This window comes from Salarias fasciatus, chromosome 8 (genome assembly GCF_902148845.1).
Source record: "Salarias fasciatus chromosome 8, fSalaFa1.1, whole genome shotgun sequence".
Lineage (NCBI taxonomy): Eukaryota > Metazoa > Chordata > Actinopteri > Blenniiformes > Blenniidae > Salarias > Salarias fasciatus.
The window spans coordinates 2,074,580-2,096,291 of NC_043752.1; the positions used below are offsets into that span (position 1 = coordinate 2,074,580).

General features: G+C 47.7%; 1 protein-coding gene across 1 annotated transcript; it reads right to left on the minus strand.

The window, feature by feature from the left end:
* Positions 1-587: 587 nt before the first annotated feature.
* On the minus strand, positions 588-17,887 carry col1a1b (collagen, type I, alpha 1b). The gene is made up of 51 exons (XM_030097912.1): positions 17,676-17,887; positions 16,123-16,329; positions 15,675-15,700; positions 15,541-15,576; positions 14,851-14,943; positions 14,567-14,635; positions 14,428-14,472; positions 14,280-14,333; positions 13,910-13,963; positions 13,745-13,798; positions 13,604-13,657; positions 13,464-13,517; positions 13,332-13,376; positions 13,188-13,241; positions 13,061-13,105; positions 12,905-12,958; positions 11,018-11,116; positions 10,885-10,929; positions 10,700-10,798; positions 10,569-10,622; positions 10,393-10,500; positions 10,225-10,278; positions 9,476-9,574; positions 9,344-9,397; positions 9,157-9,255; positions 8,499-8,552; positions 8,337-8,390; positions 8,197-8,250; positions 8,047-8,100; positions 7,919-7,963; positions 7,731-7,829; positions 6,802-6,909; positions 6,592-6,699; positions 5,510-5,563; positions 5,360-5,413; positions 5,169-5,276; positions 5,029-5,082; positions 4,884-4,937; positions 4,620-4,781; positions 4,408-4,515; positions 4,212-4,319; positions 4,033-4,086; positions 3,827-3,934; positions 3,682-3,735; positions 3,492-3,599; positions 3,226-3,279; positions 2,951-3,058; positions 2,578-2,857; positions 2,312-2,499; positions 1,974-2,216; positions 588-1,881 (listed from the first exon to the last, which is right to left on the minus strand). The coding sequence occupies exons 1-51, from the start codon at positions 17,755-17,757 to the stop codon at positions 1,735-1,737; spliced, it is 4,359 nt and encodes a 1,452-aa protein (XP_029953772.1). The 5' UTR covers positions 17,758-17,887; the 3' UTR covers positions 588-1,734.
* Positions 17,888-21,712: the final 3,825 nt, after the last annotated feature.

Consider the following 21,712-nt stretch of genomic DNA (forward strand, 5'->3'; position numbering starts at 1 on the left):
TTTTTTTTTTTTTTTTTATAAGTTTGCATGTTCTTCCTGAGGTCTTGTGGATTTTCTCTAGATTCCTCCTGCAGGCCAGGGCCTACACCCAGGCCTTCCCAATCACAGCAAGGAATATTTTTTTATGTTTTACTTTAAAATCCAAGATCTACGGATAAATGTTGTTATAAAACGTGTCCACAAGGGGGCGGTGCTGAACAGTCTAGTGCCACAAACTGATCTTGGTGCCTATTTTTCAATGTAATAGGTGTAGTAGGACCAGTTTTCATCTTTTTTTTTTTTCTGTGCACATTTCATAGTGTTATCAGTGTAATTTGTAAAGGAACCCTACAATGATTCTCCAGCTTTGGCCTTGTTTTCACTGCTGCTTTCACTGAAACGTTCAGTGCAACTGTTGTGGAACAGTTGATTCCTAAATGCATGCTTGAAAAACAAAATGTGTGGAGTAAGTCAGATTGTCAGAAGCTTTGCTCTCGTTTTTCATTTAAAAGAAAAATGGTAACATGCAGCTTCAATGGAAATTTCCTGAGTAATGAAAGTTTCACAACAGTTGCAAAACAGGACAGTGAAAACTCTGCCACTGAGTAGACCACTTCACATGCTTTATTTCAGCACCCAAAATAATTAAAAACATCTTGATTTATTATACATGTACAAAATAAGTACAGAATCTCTCTTTTAAACCATGAAAGTGGGTCTGCTTCAAATTCTTTTTTAAGAAACCCTTCGCGAAAAGACATCAACAAACAACATAAACAACAGAGTGGGAGATGTGTGCTGTTCTTTTTTTCTTTTAGTGAAGAGGAGTTTGTTTTGTTTTTTTTTTCCACAGGGGCAAACAGACAGAAGGATGAACACTGAACAAACGGGCAGGGAACCGATATTGAACCAGAGTCACTTGCTTTTATCTACAAAAGACATGATTGCATGCATAACATCTGCAGTGATCACCTCCGTCATCAAACCAGCACTAAAGAAAGAAAACAATTGCACTGCATAGACAACAAGACATGGAGTCAATTGAGTAGCACCAAAGGTTCTGCAGGCATTAGTGGCAAAAATTACAGTATGACAATGAATGTTTCACCATCAAACACCAAATGGACCTTTTCGAACTGGTAAATAGCACCTTTGAATGTTTTAAATTTCCCCCAATTCATGTGAACTTTGTCATAATAGACCGTTTTTGTTGGTTTCGACATGTTGTTATGAGGTAGCCATCACATTTTGCAATGAAGGTGAGCTTCTTTGTCGGGTCTTTGCATCGTCTGACCAATGTTCAGGTGTTTTTTTTTTTCTTTTCTTTCTTCTTTAATGAATTTAGAACAAGAAGACACTTCACACTTTTTACAATTTATTTAACACCAGAAAAATGGTACATATCACTTGTTGTTTTCAATGTCCTTCTGCAGTGGTGGAAAAACGGTCAGAGTCACCTGTGTTTCATTGCGTGAGCAGATCTTTTTGTTTCTCAATCTCCGGGGGAAATTTTACACAAGTATATATTATTTTCTTGTTGCCAGTGGAAACAATAGATTCTTTTTAAAGTGTCCTTGTGGTTGGTTTCGGTCGAAGTTGCAGTCCCAGAAACGTCTCAAACACCGTCTTCAGTAGAGTGGTTTTAAGCATGTGGACCAATGGCAGCCGAATGAGTTTTGAATGCATAGAAAAAAAGGTTTAGAGATGACTGCTAGAAAAAAAAACAACAATGTCATGTCCATATTTCTTTCATTTTTACAAGAAGCAAACAGGGCCAACTTCGACGCCAAATTCCTGATCAGGTGCACCAACATCCATAGGAGCAATATCAATGATGGGAAGGCGGGATGTTTTTGATGTCTTGACGCCCAGGACTGTCTTGCCCCATGAGCCAGTGTGTGACTGTGGAGGGAAGCAACAGGGGTAAAGTTTAGAGACCGCTCGGTGGAAGTGGCGCCGGATGGTATCGGGGTCTCTGAATGCGGGCGACTCACCGTGCAGCCATCCTCACTGACGATGTACGTGAAGCGGCTGTTGCCCTCGGCTCTGATCTCGACGTCGTTGGAGCCCTGGAGCAGCAGGGCCTTCTTCAGGTTGCCGGTGGCAGAGTCCATGTAGGCAATGCTGTTCTTGCAGTGGTATGTGACGTTCTGAGAGGCCTGGTTGGACATCAGGCGCATGAAGGTCATCTGGATGTTGACGTCCTCAGGATCGGCTGCGGTGCTGCCATACTGGAACTGCGGGACGGAGGGGAGGAAAATGTGGAAATCGTCACTAAATGGCGAGAGCGAAGCAGGAAAACCCGGTTTCCGTCTCCTCGCTGCCTCCTCACCTGGAATCCACCGGTCATGGACTCGCTGAACCAGACGTGCTTCTTCTCTCTGGAGTTCTTGCTGAGGTACCAGTTCTTCATTGGGACGGACTCGGTGGGGTAGATGCAAGTCTCACCAGTCTCCATGTTGCAGTGGGCCTGGATGGCGTCCAGACGAGAGCCCTGGTTGGGGTCGACCCAGTACAGGCCTGTAACGCAAGAAATGGATGGGATCAGCTCGTCGTTGGGTCACGTCTGCCCTCTGGAGAACCGGGCTCCGTACGCACCGCTCTTCCACTTGGGGTGGCTCATCTTCAGGTCGCGGCACATGCGGATGGGGCTCTTCTCGCTGCCGTCGGGGCTGCGGATCTTCTCCACCTTCTGGGTCAGGGTCTTGAGGGTGCTGTCGACCTCGTTGTCGCGGTCGCGCATCATGCTGGGCTCGTCGGCGCGGTAGCCTCCGCGCAGGGGATCGGGGGCCTTCTCCTGGAGAGGCTGGCTGACGAAATCGAATCCGCTTCCGGGGGCGCCGGGGATTCCAGGGGGTCCAGGAGGTCCAGGAGGTCCCTGATTTCAAACACGGGCAGTTTTTAAAAAAACACAGTCTACCTCAAAGTGAAGTGCGGGAGGAGAAAATCAAGATTTGGTTGTGTGACTTACAGCAGGTCCCATGTCTCCATTGCGACCGCGAGGTCCAGGGGGTCCGATGGGTCCGGGCAGGCCATTCATGCCGTCCTTACCAGGGGAGCCGTTAGATCCAGAAGGTCCCTGTGGAGAAGACAAACGGCCACTTGAAGGAAAACAGCTGGTGAGGCTCCAGTCATGGTCTCCATCAAGTCATCCTCTAATGCCTGGAGTCAGGTCTGACCAGGAAGGGTTCTGGAAAGGTCTCTTTGGGTCTGTTCAAAGCAGCAGATAGTAAGAGGTGTCCTTACTCTGGGTCCAGCAGGTCCGTTGGCACCAGCAGGTCCTCGCTCTCCAGCAGATCCCTGGAGGAAGACAGGTGACATTGTTCCGTACTGTGTTTCACAGCATTTCAGATCCCTTCCATGTGGAGTGTGATTAGCCTCTGGACGTCTGGCAATGAACTCAACTGTGCATCTTTCATGTCACACCAAACACTAAAGAAAAACCATATGATCCAGGTATTCAGTTGCAAACGACATCCTGCTTACAGGATGTTTGTGAAGGTGCTACTCACGGCAGGTCCGGGCAGACCCTGCATGCCGGTGAATCCTCTGTGTCCCTTGTGGCCTCTGTCTCCAGCCTCGCCAGCCTCTCCTCTGTCTCCCTTAGCTCCAGCAGGGCCCTGAGGACAGGTAGCGAAAGGTCAAGGGTCATGTCTCCTGTGATCAGACAACAGTCTGTCCTCGAGTGAAGAGTAAACTCACAGCAGGACCACGCTGACCAGCGGGGCCAGTAGAACCAGCAGGACCGGCGGGACCCTACGAGGTCAGAAAAGGTTAAAAATTACCCTCAGAAGTTACAAACGTTGAGTAATTCGGACTGATTAAACTTAGGGAAAAGGAGACTTACAGACTCTCCACGGTCACCAGTCTTTCCTGAGGGGCCAACAGCACCGGGGGCTCCAGGAGCACCAGGAGATCCAGGGGGTCCAGCCACGCCGCTCTCACCACGGTCTCCCTACAGGAGCGAGATTACAGCGGGTCGTTTTGAAGAGTCTAAATCTGGTGAAATTTGAAGTTGATATGATGCATTAAGTCAAGTAAGAAGATGTCCACCTTGGGTCCAGTAGCTCCGTCGCGACCGGGGGCACCATCGTGACCCTGGGATCCCTGTGGGAGAGCCATGGGGATCAGTCATCAGAGATTACCAGTGGATTACCAGTGGATTATCAGCGAACGCTGGATTCATCTCAGATAGTGGATGGATGGACAAGAGTCAGAGCGAGAGCTCGTACCTCACGACCAGCCTCTCCAGGAGCACCAGACAGTCCAGGGGGTCCAGCGGGTCCAGGGGGTCCACGCTCGCCAACAACTCCAGGAGCGCCCTGCTTTCCAGGCTCGCCCTGATGGAAGGTCGCTTGTCTTTTAGCAGGTGAATCAAGAATCGATCCATAATTGCTAGCACTGTGAGTGTCTGAACGAGATACTCACTCCAGGTCCAGGCAGACCAGTGAAACCACGTTCTCCACGCTGTCCGGGGAGACCGACCACACCACGCTGTCCAGCAATACCTTGGGGTCCGGGGATACCAGAGGCACCCTGCAGAGCAGGACACGGCAGTCAGTTAGCATGGACAGTTAGCTACAGAGAAAGAGTCTCAAAGGACGTTTTCTGAAACATTAAAAAAAAAAAAAAAAACTCACAGGGGATCCATCAGAACCAGGAGATCCCTTCTCTCCAGGGGGTCCGGCCAGGCCAACGGCACCAGCCTCACCGGGGCGACCGGCAGCACCGGTCTCACCACGAGCTCCGCGGGCGCCGTCTTTACCGACGGGTCCGATGGGTCCGGGAGGTCCAGCAGGGCCCTGGACAGGTTGAAGGGAGTTAAAGCAGCGTTCAGGACGAGCGGCCGGGGGGGGAGGGGGGGGGGGGGGGGGGGGGGTTGTCACACAGGTCCTGGTACTCACAGAGGGGCCAGGGGGTCCAACTCTACCAGCAGGTCCAGGGAAACCAGTAGCACCCTACAGAATCACACAAGAACATCCAAACAGTTCAGAGGAGTGAATTTTAAAAGGGATCAGAGGAAAATACTCCTGGATTCGGGATACTTACAGGAGATCCAGCACCACCACGAGCACCTTTGGCTCCGGGAGGACCAGCAGGTCCCTGTCCACAGAAATTTCATCAATCGTACACAGTTTTGTGTAATAACTAACTAAAAGCTCTGTACATGAACATGTGGGACCATCTACCTGAGGACCAGCAGCTCCAACGGGTCCAGCAGGTCCGGGAGCACCAGCGTCTCCCTTGGGTCCAGTGTCACCAGTCTCTCCCTTGGCACCGGGCTGACCATCAGCACCCTGAGATCACGGAGACAAGACGAAATGTTCCTCAGTGGAAGCTCCAGCCTCTCTGGAAGGTCTTAAGTCTTCAGGGTTCTTACAGCAGGTCCGGCAAATCCAGCAGGTCCGGGGGGTCCGCTCTCTCCTCGCTCGCCCTGTCGGAGACACGGACGTGTTTAATGAAAACCTGCATAACCCGCCTGGTCTGGATCGGTTTGTGTTGCAGGTGCTTTGTTTGGTGGAGGACTCACAGGGGCACCGCGGGGTCCGGTGGGTCCGGCGACTCCGACAGCGCCGCCCTCGCCCTGAAAGCAGCGGCAGAGCAGGTAAGGATTAAGATATTGGTGCAAGACTTTCTATTCAAGGGTTAGAGATCGAACGAGTGCATGAAAGCAAGTTTTTAGGTGTTTTAATTGATGAACATTTAACATGGAAATCACACATAGAACATGCTAAAACAAAATGATCCCGAACTATTGCTGTGCTACACGAGGTTAAAGAGTCTCTCAATAAGAATGCTTTGTTACTGTTGTAGAATTCCTTAATTATTCCACATTTGACTTATTGTATAGAAGTGTGGGGAAATGCATGTAAAACCTATACTGATCCAATTTGCATTTTACAGAAACGCGCTCTTCGTGTTGTAAATGGAAGTGGATGCAGAGCTCATACAAATCCAATTTTTATACAATTAAGAACATTAAAATTTAATGAACTGGTTGAATTTAACGTTCTCAAATGTACGTATAAAGCTCACCAGAAAATATTACCAGAAAACCTGCAAAATAGATTCAAAAAGAGGGAAAGTAAGTATAATTTAAGAGGAACTGATTTTTTTTTTTTTTTTTTTTTTTGTAAACCAAAGTTTAGAACCAAACTAAAGGAAAGGTGTGTCTCAGTCCAGGGTGTTAATCTGTGGGACAGCCTCGAGTGTGAAATCAAAACCTCAAAATCCATCCATTCTTTTAAAAAGAGTGTGAAACTCGGTTTGATGAATAGATACAGAGCGCCATGTAGGACAACTTTGAAATTTGTGTTGTATGAAGACAGCTTGTTTCGTTGTTATGTATCGTATGCAGCGCGCACACGGGAAGTGTACAGGACTCTGAATTGATAAGGGGCAGCCATGACAAGCTTTTGCTTCTTTCTGACACTTTTCATTCATCTTATCTGTGCTGAAGTATGTAGACGCAAGTATGCTGCATTCACCTTTTGTTTTATTTCAATGAATGAAATAAAAATAAAATAAATCAAATCAAGCAGAGACGGAGGGGTCGGATCATCAACGGTTTCCCACGGGTTAACGAACCCGCAGAACTTCCTCTGTTCTTACCTTCTCACCCTGAGCACCAGGAGGTCCGGGGGGTCCAATAGCACCAGTCAGACCACGAACGCCGTCTTTGCCGGGGGCACCATCGCCTCCCTTGGCTCCACCATCGCCCTAGGTGAAGGTTTTGAAGAGTTTCTGGTCAGTTTTTTTTTTTTTTTTTTTTTTACTTTCCACTGAGTGTCACTGAGGGAAAACGTTAAAAGACAAACTCACTCTCTCTCCCTTGAGTCCGGGCAGACCGCCAGCTCCACGCTCACCGGGCAGTCCCTGCATGCCGGGGGCTCCGACACCACCGGGGGCTCCAGCGGCGCCGGGCTCTCCCTGCACAAGATCCACAAAGCTTCATCATCATCATCATCATCATCATCATCATCATCATCATCGTCCAGGAACAGTGAGTCTTTCAGCAGAACTCTTCTCGGTAACACTTTACTTGAAGCCCCCTGTAGAACACATAAGTACATTATAGCTCTGTATAACTGCAGTTATAAACACTCATAAATGATCACAAAGCTGTGATCGTTTATGAGTGTTTATAACTACTTATAATGTGTTGTACCGGGTGCTTCAAGTAAAGTGTTCTCATTTACAGCGACGGACAGTTAATCCGGTCTTGTACTGGGACGACTCTTCAGTTAGGAAGTGTCACAGTGGAGCAGTGTTCAGCACTGGAATCCAAAGCTCTGGATCTTGTCTGTGTGGAGACTTCATGTTCTTCCTTGTGCCACTAAAGAGTCAAAAAGGGGAGTGGATGTATGTGAAGAAGAGAGTCGGGAGGCACGTTTACATGGACCCGTATAATCCGCTTATATGGCGGCGCGGGATTGTAAATGCGTCATGTAAACGCCCGAGTGGATCCGCTTCACTCGATGTGGATTGTATTTCGGAGCCGACCCTAACCCTAACCCCGAATGACTGACTTTCCACTAAATGTGTTACGAATCATGAAATATCAAACCCTGAAAATACTCCAGAAAAGTCTCGTTTGCAACAAAATCTCCCGGTATTGGAGGTTACTTCTCTTCCACTTTGTAGAATTAAGTTGGATTTAAGGAGCCTGAATGGAATCTGGTTTGCGAGTCTTGTCTTGGATGTGTTTTCAGCGTGTCTGGATGGGATCAGTGGGATTTTACTGCACTGACCTTGGCTCCATCGTTGCCGGAGGCTCCGGGGGCACCACGGGCTCCAGCTGGGCCGACGGCGCCGGGAGCTCCGCGCTCGCCGGGGAATCCTCTCTCACCCTGAACGGGAGACGGAACGTCGCATCACTCACGGAACACTGTTTTTTGTTCTTTTTTAAAACCAGGCTGGAAAAGCTTCGGAGACTCACTCTGGGTCCAGACGGGCCGCTGGGTCCAACCTCTCCAGGAACGCCCTGACCAGAGGGAGAGACGGTGAGATGACGGGTGTTTCTTTAATCTACTGCTCAGATTCGGACGATCTGTCTCCAGTTCATACCTGCTCACCGGGCTTGCCAGTCTCGCCAGTAGCACCTTGGGGTCCGGGAGGACCCTGCACACCGATTCGAGGAAAAAGATTAAAGATTAAAGATTCGGCAACAAATATAGAAGAAAATTTGAAGAAAATAGAGAAAAAACTGCAGTATACCTGGAATCCGGGAGGACCGGCAGGTCCCTGCTCTCCCTTCTCTCCAGCGGCTCCCTGAACAGAAACAGGAGTGATGAGAAAGCTACGGCGCGCGTCCCCCCGAGGGGTCGGGACGTTTCTCAGACTTGTGGGATACGTACGGCAGGGCCAGAAGGTCCAGGAGCGCCAACATCTCCGTCTTTACCAGGAGCGCCCTGTGAGCAACATCATCATCATCATCATCATCATCATCATCTTCATCATCATCATCATCTTCATCCTCAGTATTCATCTTTAAGATGTGAAAGTGAAGGGGTACTTACGACAGCGCCGACAGCTCCAGCAGGTCCTCTCTCACCGGGCTTTCCACCCTCACCCTGAACAAAAATTTTTTAAAAATCAGGCATCCGCACGTCAATCTGCTCGAAAAGAGACTTTTCTTTATCGCTGTCTTCAGTTTTTATAACAAAATCAATCTTCTTTACAAACTGATCCTCAATATGTCCACTTTAACTTAGTTTATGGACGGTTTTTGCTATGAATGGGTTAAAAATGTCAGTTTTCACAGATCACTTCTGGCTTTCAACATCTATCATTTATTATTAATTTACTGAATATCTTAAAAGTACAATGACAGTTTTTTTTAAAAAAAAAGGGGGGGGGGGGTAAATATACAGGCTCAGAGGATAAAACAGAAACTGAATGAGAGTGAAAAATATAAGTTTTTGCATTTATATTTTTATCAAATTAAAAGTCCTAATCCTCTGCTTTGCTTGATTGAAGGCAGATAACCTTTCCATTCCCTCCTGTCTTTTTCAAAACCAGTGTTAGAATATTAAAATAATCATGAAAATATGAGAAAAATGACAGCACTGATAAACGTCTGATTGCATGTCAGACATATCTTTGGTTAAACTGACTTGGGGAAAATGCTGGATTTCCATGTCGTTGAGCGTAAAGGGTTAAATCTGTGTGACTCACAGCAGCTCCCTTTGATCCGGGGAATCCCATCACTCCGGGCTGTCCTCTGGATCCGGCGGGTCCAGGGGGTCCGGGGCGGCCATCTTGTCCAGTAGCGCCCTAAACAGTCATCAGATGTATCGATAGAGTCCGTCCGGTCTTGACGCTCGCCCCCCCGGTTTGTGTGTAGATAGAGAATCGTACTCACAGCAGGTCCGGCTTTGCCGTCGGCTCCGGGGCTTCCGGGGCTGCCGGTCACTCCCTGCAGGGACACCGGACCTCATGAGTCCAGGAAACACAGCAGGCTCGCCTCCACCGGCGGATCTGAGCTCGCACTCACCTTGGATCCAGGTGCACCGGGGGCGCCTGGAACACCGGCCTCGCCAGTGGATCCTTGGGGTCCCAGAGGTCCGGGGGCACCGCGCTCACCGGGGGCTCCCTGCGGGCCGAATGGAGAACAGTCAGGAGAAACGGCGACGCCACGGCGATCGCTGACATATCTGGTTATTGAGCAGCAGGAGAGTTCAATGCCTTGCTCTCAGGCACCTTTAACGGGATGGAACTACCGTTCAGAGCGGCTAAAAGCTGCTTCCTTAAATTCCTAAGTACATTTTTAGTTAAATTAATTTCAAAACTTGCTCCTGGACACAAACAGGAAGTTTTGCTTTAATTAAAATTTTTATTTATAATAAATAAATAAATAAATAAAAATATAAAACATAAAATAAATATAAATAAATATATAAATTATATATACATATATATAAATAAATATAACATAAAAAAATATTAATAAAAATAAATAAATTTAAATTTTTTATTAATTTTTGCTCTTCAGTGAATTCCTAGACACCCTCATCGAGGCTAAAATCTCTTTAAATTTTGGTATTAAATAAAAAAAACTGTCTGAAAAACCAAAGGAATAAACAGGAAGTAGGTAGAAAACTGAATTCATGTTGGATCTCGTGGCAGTTCTGGCTCCTGCAGCTCTTCTGGAATCAGGACTTACATCCATCCGTTCGGTCGGAAAAGTTTTAAGCAGGTTTTCTGAGCCGAATGAGAGTGAATTCAGCGTATCGATGAGCTCACCTTGCCTCCAGCACCTCCGTCAGCACCGGGGAACCCGCGAGCACCGGGGGCGCCCTGCCAGAGAGACGGACACCCCAACCGGTCAGTCCCCCGGGAATTCACCCAGCAACTCAATATATCGATTAATCCGAGGAGTGACGTTCAAGAGGGAAAAAGAAAGTGGCCTACGCGCTCTCCGGGGGGTCCACGGGGTCCGCCGCCGCCAGGCTCACCACGAGCTCCTCGCTTTCCCTCCTCGCCAGAGGGGCCAGGAAGTCCCTGAACTCCAGCGGGGCCCTGGAACCCAAAGACCCAGTCAAGTCCTGGTTCTGGTTCTACAGAGACCGAGGTGTTCCGACACTTACGGGCTCTCCCTTGGCACCAGGCTCTCCCTTAGGACCAGGGGCACCGATGTCTCCCTGTGGGCAGAAACGTTCCGTCAGTTCGTCCCGGATCTCCGCAGCGACCAGGTTCACCCGACCGGAGGCGTACTCACGTTGTTACCCTTAGCACCAGGAGCACCGACGGCTCCCTGAGCTCCAGCAGGACCGCGAGCACCGGGGAAACCGGGAGCGCCGGCGATACCGGCGGCGCCCTGCGGGACGAAGCGTCGGCGTGTTTAGAGGACGGACAGAACCGGGTCAGAGCGGAACGGATGCAGACAACATGGATGATACTTACAGGAGATCCCTTAGCACCAGCAGAACCGTCAGATCCAGGAGCGCCCTGTTGAGAGTGGAGGTCAAGAGGTCAACGCTCGTAGAAACATGATTCAAAAATAAAAACAGAGGAACAGGAAGTCGGTAAAACTCACAGCAGGTCCGGCAGCTCCAGCAGGTCCGGGGTTACCGGGCTCACCACGGGCTCCCTGGGGTCCCTCAGATCCACGGCCTCCAGCGGGACCGGTCTCTCCCTGTGGGGGGGTTAAAGGTCAGGAGGGCCGAGTCCAAACCCGGCCGGAGCAGAACCTCCAGTCATGTTTCCTAAGGATCGACCAGTTATCGGCCTGGCCGATAATATCGGCCGATGTTGGGCATTTTTCTAATAATCGGCATTGGACTTTTTTTCCACCGATAGCCGATAAAATAAAATAATTTAAAAATGTGCTGTTTGGATCATATATACAGCCGTCTCTCTCTCTCTCTCTCTCTCTCTCTCTCTCTCTCTCTCTCCCTGCCTGAAGTCACTACTCTGGGCTGTGAATATCGGTTCGACGTATCGGTTATCGGTTTCCCTAAGTACCGATAATCGGCATCGGCCCTAAAAAAGCCATATCGGTCGATGCTTACAGTGTCTCCGTTATGACGAGACGAGGCCTGCAGTTCAGTTCATGGTTCATAATCCTGACTGCTTGATTTAGTCTGAATGAAGTGAAGACCGTCTCTTCACAGGTCAGGGTTTTAGAGGAGTTCTAGAAGCTGCACAGGTCAGAGAGTTCCTGAGAGAGCCAGATTTATTTAATTAAAGTTCTAGATCTCGTTTTTCTGTCGGAGTTGTAGGAATGATCCAAGTTCTGGTTTATGAGCGATTTCAAGAATTCGGGTGTCGCAAATCCTGCTGTGGTTTTAGAATATGTGAGAATTCCGCAGCTCAAAGGTTTCCAGAACGCGTGACGGTTCTTCGCCTCGTGAGATTCTGCCGTTCATGACAGATTCAGGGACGGTTCTAAACCGTGGTTAGAGTTCTAGAGCAGTTCGAGTTCTGCAGAATCAGGAAGGTTCTGCAGGGTTTTCTGGGACTCACAGGATTATTATAAATGATTCCAGAAAGTCTTCAAATGTACAGAAACAAAACCCCAGGATGGAAATGATCGATTACGCAGTTTTACTTTACAAACTCTGTTGGCCTTTAGAGGTCTGCAGACAGAGATGAAATAGTTCATAATTGTTTGTTTTTCCTTTATTTCAGTGAAATAAATCAGGAGTCTGTGGGATGAGCTGCATTAGTGCAGATGTTTCACCTCTGGAAGGCCACATGGTTTCAACCTGAATGGACTGACTGGTTTCCTGCAGAGCTTCATGAAGACGTGTTGCAGCAGGAAGACACAGAAAAGACGCAGAGCCAGCAGAGCACAGCTCGGAAACCAGATTAACGGTACAATCACTGATATTTAACTTCTATCTTCTCTTTTATTCCATAACTTTTGTCATTTGTTTGACTTTCGCCATTTAATCAGATTTTCCAGTATATTTGACCTGTTTTTGCTGTGGTTTTATAGAGATTACATTGTAAATACGCAATATTTGATCCAAACATTTCTATATTCGATTTTAACCATTTTTTTATGTGTTCATTACATACCATCACTTTTCTGTTCTCTTCTTTAATCTAATTGTTTCCTTCATATGAAACAGTGTTTATATTTTGCATATGAGCGTGCATGTGCAACGTGCATGCTCATGTACATGGAACGCTCATGTTAAAAGCACTTTCGGTTTGCAATAATGGAGAATCAGACTGATTAGGCGCCTCCTGGTGCCATCTGGCGGCTGGAGGTCACTCAGGTCGGATCAGTCGCACTGAGATCCGTCCTTCAAACTCTAAACTCCTCCTTAAAGTTCACCGTGTGATCATGTGATCACCACGAAGCCACTGAGGCCGCGGGGACAGTCGGCTCAGTGGCTCAGAGGTGACTGTGGTAATTGAGTCGTGATTGGCTGAGAGTGACGATGACTTGAGGTTGATGAAGTGAGTGGCTCACCTTAGCACCAGCACCACCGGGGAATCCGGGGGGTCCAGCGGGTCCAGTGGGTCCCTGCAGGACAGACAGACATGTTTAGCAGAGCTGGAGAGACAGAGCCTGTCTGGGGAGGTTTGGCCTGAGAGCATCAGGAACCAGGACTTCTGGGATACTCACAGGAGGACCAGCAGCACCGGTGTTACCGTCGTTACCGCGGGCTCCCTGCGGAGAGGACAGACGTCACGTCACACACCTGCACACCTGACACGACGGGGGGGTAGAGAGGCGGGGCGGCGGTGCTTACGGATGGGCCGGGAGGTCCGGGGCGGCCTCTCTCACCGGGAAGACCGCGAGCGCCCTGGAAGACACGAGACGAACCTCAGCTGTGGGACACGTCTCACGCTGTCCTCGCCGTGAAGGACGACCGGCTCAGAGGCTTCAAACCTACCATCGCTCCAGGAACGCCGTTCTCACCGGAGACGCCGCTCTCTCCCTGCAGACGGAGACAGAAGGGAGAAAGACGTCAGCTGGCGGAGGACAGACGCTGAAGCCGGCGTAGAGCTGAAGGCTCTGGCGTTACCTTGGGGCCAGCAGGTCCGGCGTCTCCCTTGGCTCCGTCCAGACCGCTGAAACCCTGTAAACGAAACGGCCGGGCTCAGTGGCGCCTTGGCAGGAGGCTGGCGGCCGGCGGCCGGCTTCCAGGAGGTCTGACAGACTTACTCTGTGTCCCTTGATGCCGGGCAGTCCGGGGGTTCCTGGGAATCCACGAGCTCCCTGTGCGTCGGGGGAGGGGGGGGACAGTCGTCAAATCAAAGGTTAACAGAGAGGACATTTGCTCCCCGTCGCCGTGACGACACTCACCTGAGGGCCAGCAGCTCCGCGCTCACCGGGGCGGCCGGGTTTGCCGGGCTCACCCTGCGGAAGGGAAGACCCAGACAATAAGCTACGTCACACAACAAAGCTCCGTCTGGTCGTACAGCGGCGTCCGCCGCTCGCCGTACAGCTAATCATCTATAAATCACTCACATCGTCTCCGTTCTTTCCGGGGGGGCCGGAGGGACCGCGAGAACCCATGGGACCCTGAAAACAGCGACAACGAAATCAGTCAGCGGCGATTTCATGTCGACCAGCAGAGGCAAGTACTGAACATGAGCTGAGGGCAAAGAGGAGGGGAGGTGAAGGTGCGTTTCTGGGTCAGTGACTCCAACAGGAAGTAGGCCGGAGAGCACTTCCTGCCGGAAGGGATTTCTAACTGAAAAAGTCCAGACTTCAAATCAGAGCTTCAGAACCGAGCTCAGGTCTGAGCTCCATTCTTGTAAACGAGCTGAGATTTGACTCTTATTTGAAGATCGTCTTCGCTCGGAACACACGTTCAGAGGACAATAGCTTTACTTACTGCAGCGCCGGGCTCGCCGGGCTCTCCAGGGGGTCCGGTGAATCCCTGAGGACCCTGAGAGACGGCAAGAGAGGAGGGTCAATCCAGCATCTCTCAGTGCATTCATAAAACATTTGTTAGAGGGTTTTTGGTGAAGAGGAGGACTTACGCTGGGGCCAGAGGGTCCAGGAGGACCACGAGGACCCATGGGACCCTGGAGGTGAAGGCACAGGACGGCGTTTCAGTTTCATCCATTTTGTTTTTGCATCATTATCAAACGGAGGTGTGACAGAGGGAGGCTTTCCTACCATTGGGCCGGGGACTGGGGGGCCGCTGGCCTTGGAGTGGTCAGTGTAGCTCATCTGAGGAGAGAAGTTCTGCAGAGAGAAGAGAGCAGGACTCAGAGGTCAGAGGTCATGAAGCTGAAATCCCGCCTGGAGTGACTGATCTGAAACATTCAGCACGTGAAACCATTCGCTTCCTGCTCGTCTGTCTCTAAAATGTGCACGTTAACCGGGTCCCCATCGAACAGTCTGATCGGAGACGTGTTTGAACTTTGACCTCCCGGGTGACCTGACGTGATGATACTCACTCCGCCAAGGCCAGGGGGGCCAGGGGGGCCGGGAGGTCCGGGCAGGCCGGGCTGTCCGGGGAATCCGTCATTGCCAGGAGGACCGACGGGACCCTGAGGGGAAGGTCAGACTGCCGGTCAGCGAAGCTCATGAGAAATTATTCAGATGAGGTCAGAAATCCTCCCAAAGGTCACAAACACAAACACAAACACAACCATAAATGACATTTATATACAGGGACACAGAAAGAGCAACACGCTTTAAATTATAGAGGAAAATGTCGAGTTATGCTGTTTATCTCTGTCCAGTTAAAACGTTGTTGTTTATCATGGGGGGAAAAAAGGTCAGTGACCTTTGAACTCTCTATGACCTCCTGACCCTGTGACCTAATTATCAAAGGTCATCGACGATATTTACATCAGCGTCATCACCTCAAGGTTAATCTGCAGGAGCTCGCTCGGCAAGTGGAGAATATTTCTACATTTCTAACAGTAAAGTGAAATCTGAGGTCCTCATGATAATAATCCAATGAAACAGAATCTAAAGCATGCAGGGAAAACCGCGGTGCCACAATTTGTCTTTAGTTGCAACAGTGTATCTGATTTTAAGCCTTTAAAGCTTGGATCTCAGTACAAATAACTAAAACTATAAAAACAAAGTTTCATTTGCATCGAAGGACAGAAAGAATACTTTAGTGAAGTGAAACCTACCCTGTCTCCCTTCTCACCAGGACCTCCCTCAATGGGCTATGGACAGACAGAAGAAAAGTGGGTGAGCACATGAATCTGAATGAACCTAAATGTAAGCATGATATCATGTCTGAATGATCGATAATGGAAAGTACCTCCTCAGTGGGTGGCATCACGGTTTCTACGGAACCAAAAGAGAAGAACACGTCAGGAACATCTCAAGAAACACAATCTGAGTCATCTGCAAGTTTTGCAAAAGTCAAACTACTTCGTTCAGTGTAATCCAAGAGATTAATGATATTTGCAATAAAACATGGAGGAAAAACTGGAATAGAGAGCGTTCTCTGGACATGTGATAGATGGAACAGCTGAAACGCAAAATAAATTCATATTTTCAAACTTTGCCAAAGAGCAGGGATAATCCATTTTCTTTCTTTAAAAAAAGAGTGTAATCCGAAGCGATTCTTTTTCAGATTAAAAATCCTCAATCGGACGGGTGGAGGGGCCCGGAGTCCACTTGTGAATGGCCAGACGGAGGAGGGGAGGCGGGACGGAATCGGTACACGTCTAACTGCAAGGCAGAGAAGTGGAAGGGGGCAGTACCATCATCGGGGGTGTCGGTGTCGGGGCAGATAGGGCAGCACTCTCCATCGGGGATGATGGGGTCGGCGCAGTCGGACGTGTCCTCGCAGATCACTTCATCGCACATGACGGTCCCGCTGTCGCACACGCAGATCTGGCATGGCTCTGGTTTCCACACGTCCTTGTCGTTGTACAACTGTCCATCTAATGTGCAGCTGCCAAATGGGCCTGAGGGGAGACAAACAAACCGCTGTGAGTTTCAGGATTCTGATAGCAGACGCTGAAAATGAAGGAAGTGTTGATGTTTTCTTGTCACATCTGGCCTTGATGAAGTGATACTGACATGCAGGGAGTGGCTGCGCTCGGCCTTATGGATGATTCTTCATGTCAATGAGCCAAAAACAAACCGGGAGGAAATCTGGTGTTTAAATACTGAGGCATGTGCTTTGTAATGGCAGTTAAAGGAACTGAAATTGATCTGGTTCTGACACACATGTGACATAAAACGCTTTACAGCCCTGCTGCTAAGATATGACTTCATATTTATTGTATTTACACACAGCCTGCTGCTGATTCTTGGATTAATTCCATTCAAACAGTGTGAGTGGAAACTGACTTTGCGTCAGTGCTACAGTTGGTGGAGTGGGAGGACCCTGGTCTCAGGGTGCAGTTCCAGCAACTCGCCACATGGCGGCGCTGGTGACCTGTAACACGAGGCCTTCCGCGCCCTCACAGATGTGGTGATTAATTGGCGTCTAGACCGCTCCACTGTCGACGTCAGTCCTCAGCAATTTTTCCATGGTCTTTGTTTTTTCCATTTGAACAAATCCAGATTTCTAAATGCTTAAAGGGGGGAAAAAGTTCATTTCTGCAGAAAAATCCTCTGGAAGCATGTTCTGCACGAAAGTTTGACCCTAAAACGACTGATGGCATCTGGATTCGTTTGGTTTAATTACCCAAAGGACTCCTGTCTGCACTTTTAATAGGGAGATTTGGTCGAACTGTTGAGGAAAAAAAACTTTTGGACTTTGGAACAATATTTTGGATAGAGGGGGAAACCTTTTTTCAATTTATTTATTATTTACAGTTATTAATTAATCCAAGCCAAAGTAAAACCTGATTCCCAGGTCATATAGCGACACAGCCCAGACTGGATCTCATCACAATAAGATTTCTTTTTTCCTGTGCGGGACTCAGTGTCGTGTCATTGCGCATCTGCGGCGCGCTGCGCCCCTCGGGTTTGCAGTCCTGGGCAGGAGGACGCACACTGAGCGTGTATCTGCACGCCAGTGAGAGGAGCACAGCATTAAGGGGGAGAGGGAAATCCAGTCTATAGATTCCTATTTCGCGTCCAGATCTCCAAAAAGACCCAACAAAACGCCTCACTGCGTAACAACTTCCCCCATCTGTGCGCTCTGGAGTCCTGTATCCCACTGAGGACGATCAGTTCCTGCACACTGCTCAGCATCCTTGAGGGCTATCCACGTCCTGAGGGCGCCACCGTCCAGGCGAAAAAAAGAAGAAAAAAAAGAAAAAGAAGCAACTCAAATCAATGTTTGGAAAGTGATACTTACTATCATCCTCGCCTTGACCTCTCGCCAAAAGCACTGTTGCGCAGAGCAACAGCGCTAGCCGGATATCCACAAAGCTGAACATGTCTAAATATTAGACATGTAGATTCTTTGCGGAAAGGGGAATCCTCTTTTTCTCCTCAGACACCACTCATACAGGGTAGGGTCCGGTCTGTGCGTAACTCCAATCCAGACCCTAGCAGAAACTCCCTACTGCCTAAACAAATGACTTAGCTTGGCTTTTATATGCCCAAACTTTTTGGGGAGGTCCTGCGCGCAAACCAGAGGACTCGTGCGTGTTGATGGGGCAGTCCCTCCTTCATCGGAGGGCGAAGTGGGGGCCGTCTTAAAACATGTCAAACAAGTTCACGTTTCAGCTCAAACGTGGAAGACGAGAAAACGCATCACTTCACGCACCGACTGCACGCCGCGCAGACGTGTCTGATAATCTCCTCACCCCCGGCGGATCTTCTTTATTGAGACTTTTGCGTCCTTTTGCGCCTGAGCTCTCCATCACGCAGCCTGTGAGAATGCGTCGCCGAGTCATTTGTGGCGGGTTTGGATTTCATTAATACGCGATTGAATTATAGGGAACGCAGATCTGTTTTAAGTGATGCAGGGTCTTATTCCACTTTTATCCTTCAAAACAAATCAACTTAATGGTTTCAGGGGACGAGCATCAGCGGGGACGTCTGTGCGCATTTTACGCAGCAATGAAGACAAGAAACCTATATTGCCAAAATTTGGCTTTTGGAATATTTATAAACTCAATGTAAATAACTCCTTTCTTTACAAAACCCCACTGAAAATGAAAATAAATCTGTTCTCTTTTTTCATCTTTTATGTCACATTTGTGCGCACCTTCAGATTTACTCCAGTATGCAGATTATCGTTTGTTGTTATTAAAAAATATCTGAACATATGAGCCACATGGACCTGGTGCCATCATGAAATGTCACCTTCAAACTCTTCATGCTTCCATTAATGTCTGAAACTCTTCCCCCTCTATAACTTTGATACAAACAAAACATGTATATCACATTTGCAGCGTGGTTGAGTTTCAATGAAGTACAACTTTTCCCAAATGAAACAATCCCATCCCAGGATGAGAGAGACAAAGGGAGGGAGGGAGGGAAGGAGGGAGGGAGAGAAGAAAACCTGGCACATCCACAAAGCAGTCTGGTTGAGCTGTGGACACGTTGCAGCTTCTACAACTACAGTGTGGCCCAGTCTGACCTTCCCTTCGCTCTCTCTGCCGCACATTTCTATTTCTAATCTGAATTCAACCTAAAAAACTGTGACGGCTTCGCTTTCTGAACACAAGGAAGTGCAGGATCGAGAGATGTGTTAATCAGAAGTCCATCATCTTAGCTGTGTTCTAGCTTCAGATGCAGATGAATATTTATTGTGAGTACACAGATTGAAACATTCTGTGTGCTTGAACTCTTGGAACAAACATATAATCACTTGACGAGTTGTCACTTTGTCTGGTCACATTAAACAAGACATGTCACGTCATTAGAACACATATTGTGGTATACACAACATTCAGTGCAGAATGTTCTTATTATCATTTAAAAGTTTGTGCATTTTAAATCATTAATCTGTTTGACATCAATATTGAAAGAATTTCTCAAACATTTTATTGACACAGTGATTTGGTGCAATATTTTACAGTTAATTCAAAGTTTCACAAAATCTACTGAGTGATTTGTGAACGGATTATAACAAACAGGAGTGACATGTAGGAGTTATTAATGTACTTATTTGGTTTTAGGACAGGTGAAACTTTTTTGATTTATGTCAAAAATAGTGAGCCAAGAAAGAAAAAAAATGTGCTTGACTCTGAATAAAATTATTACTCAATTCCACAAAAAGTGGATGACTCAATCTGCTACTGAATTTAATCTAAAGTTCTATCACTGCATGGAAAAGTTACTTTTGCTTCACTCTTCATTTTTTCTAAATTTTTTTCGTGATATTTGCACGAAGTTGCGTTACTGCAGCATCGCATCATCTGAGCTGTCAGCTCTGTGTGGATCCATTTAAAGACCAATTCACTCACAAGTTCAGTCACTGGAAGGAAGACGCTCCATAATCTGGAACATTATCTTAGGTTAAACCAGTCAGACGCTCTATAATCTGAAGGTGGTCTATAATCTGAAGGTGGTCTAAAATGTGAAGATTCTCTATAATGTGAAGATGTTCTAGCTGGATGTCAGCTGAAGTTATACCAATCAGTTGAAGTCAGATGCTCCTGCTCCTCCATCAAACAAGAGTTTGGTGTAATAGCTACTGTTAAGTTTCCGGCAGCTTTGTTCTGCGAGCATCATCAGTCAATCTGGTGACGTGTTTCAGTAAAATGAGAGCAGATTATTCCTGTTTGGAGAAATTCCTTCCATAAGGTCTGTCTTTTAACTTTTCTCTCTTAGTTAGACTGTAGCTGTCTCTACTAGCCATCTTTTGTTTTCATCCATTTTCTGAATGTGCAAAATCCAGAAAATCCCTCTTTGGAGCAGCTTTCAGAGCGACTTTCCTTCAGTGAAATGAAGCTGAAGCTCGCAGCGCAGTATTTAAATAGAAGTGGTAATTTTCTGCTGTTTGCCTTGGACTCAAGTCGCTGCAATCTATAATATCCAGAGTTGAGACTGGTGGTTTGGGTGGAAGCGTTCAGAGCTGACTTTATAGCCTTTCAGCTGCCGTTAGAGATTCTACCATTGTGAGTTTGAAGCTCCATGTTTTTTCTCACCAGTGGATAAGACATTAGGACAGATTCTCGAGTAACAATCCAAACTCCGCTGACTGCCAGTGCAGGTAGTCAGTAGATTTCCATCTGTGTGAGTCTGTCTTTGTGTCATAACACCAGGAGAGCAGAAACAAGTGAATATGAGCCGCCGTGCTCTGGGAAGGAAATTCCTTGTTTTGTCGCTGGCAGCTTCGGGACGGGACACGAGCCCAGGATGTCGCAGGTTGTGTTCTCAAAGAGGATTTAATGAGAATAGAGCAAAAATCAAATGGATGCTTCACGGGCTACAAGGCCATAAACCCCAGTCAGTCCACTGTGAGACGAACTTGACCCTGAAAAAAGCTAAACTGTAAGAAAGAAAACACAAGTTCGAATTTTTGTCAAGAACAGCAGATCGATATTTCTGTGTAATGACGGCTCCAACAATCCAGCTTGGTCTGTTCATGTCAGTGGATGTGAACTCACCATTATCAATGCTTACAGTGTTATCATCTGCATATGATGAGATTCCATTACAAAAACAAACAGAATCACCCACCAGTGGCTCAACATGATAACTATTTTTGGCCAAATTTTCCTGAAACTACAATACAAAAATGATGCGCTTTCACTCAAAACCTCACATCAACTGGGTCTGAAACAATGCACGACTCAGAAATAACAGTCAAAACTCTTCGTCGTATCAGAAAAAAGCCAAAAGTTTTTCGTGCATATATGGAAGCTGCAGAAATCACTTTGCAAAAAATATATGCGTGCTAATTGTCATTTGTTCAGGTGGGAGGGATCTCAAACATTCAAAGATTCAGCTGCTTTCAGACATTTTTGGATGCAACAAACAGATTTTTATAAAAATCTATTGAAGTAAATGAATTCCATCCTGGACTTTCAGTATCTATCGGTTATCATGCTGTCAGTTAACTGACCCGGTCCACTAAAGACCAAACTGGGCTCTGGACTAATGACTTTGACCCCGTGGGGGGTCGTTCACATGAAGCACTTCCAGTGCGCCGAGCTGCCATGAAACAAAAGCTTAGCATTCCCCAGCAAGCCTCTGCGCTGAAGCCAGCAACACGTAGCATCTGCCTGCGTCTGTCCACGTGTTTCTACTTGTAAGACTCCAACTCAAACCTCCTCCTCTCTCTCTCTCTCTCTCCCTCTCTCTCTCTCTCTCTCTCTGATCAGTCCCTCTTTCCTTTCCTGCCTGGGTGCCGTTCCTCCTCCTTATTCAAAGCACCGGGAAGTATTTGTTACTATTATCATCTATAATGCCTCCCTTAACTGAACCGGCATTTTG

Coding starts and splice junctions, on each gene's coding strand:
- col1a1b (XM_030097912.1), bottom strand. CDS start 17,757: ATGTTCAGCTTTGTGGATATCCGGCTAGCGCTGTTGCTCTGCGCAACA. Junction 13,658..13,744: donor GCGGAGCTGCTGGCCCTCAG/GTGAGTGTCGTC, acceptor CCCGACGCACAG/GGAGCTCGTGGATTCCCAGG. Junction 10,501..10,568: donor CTGGTGCCAAGGGAGAGCCC/GTAAGTGTCGGA, acceptor TTTGGGTTCCAG/GGCCCCGCTGGAGTTCAGGG.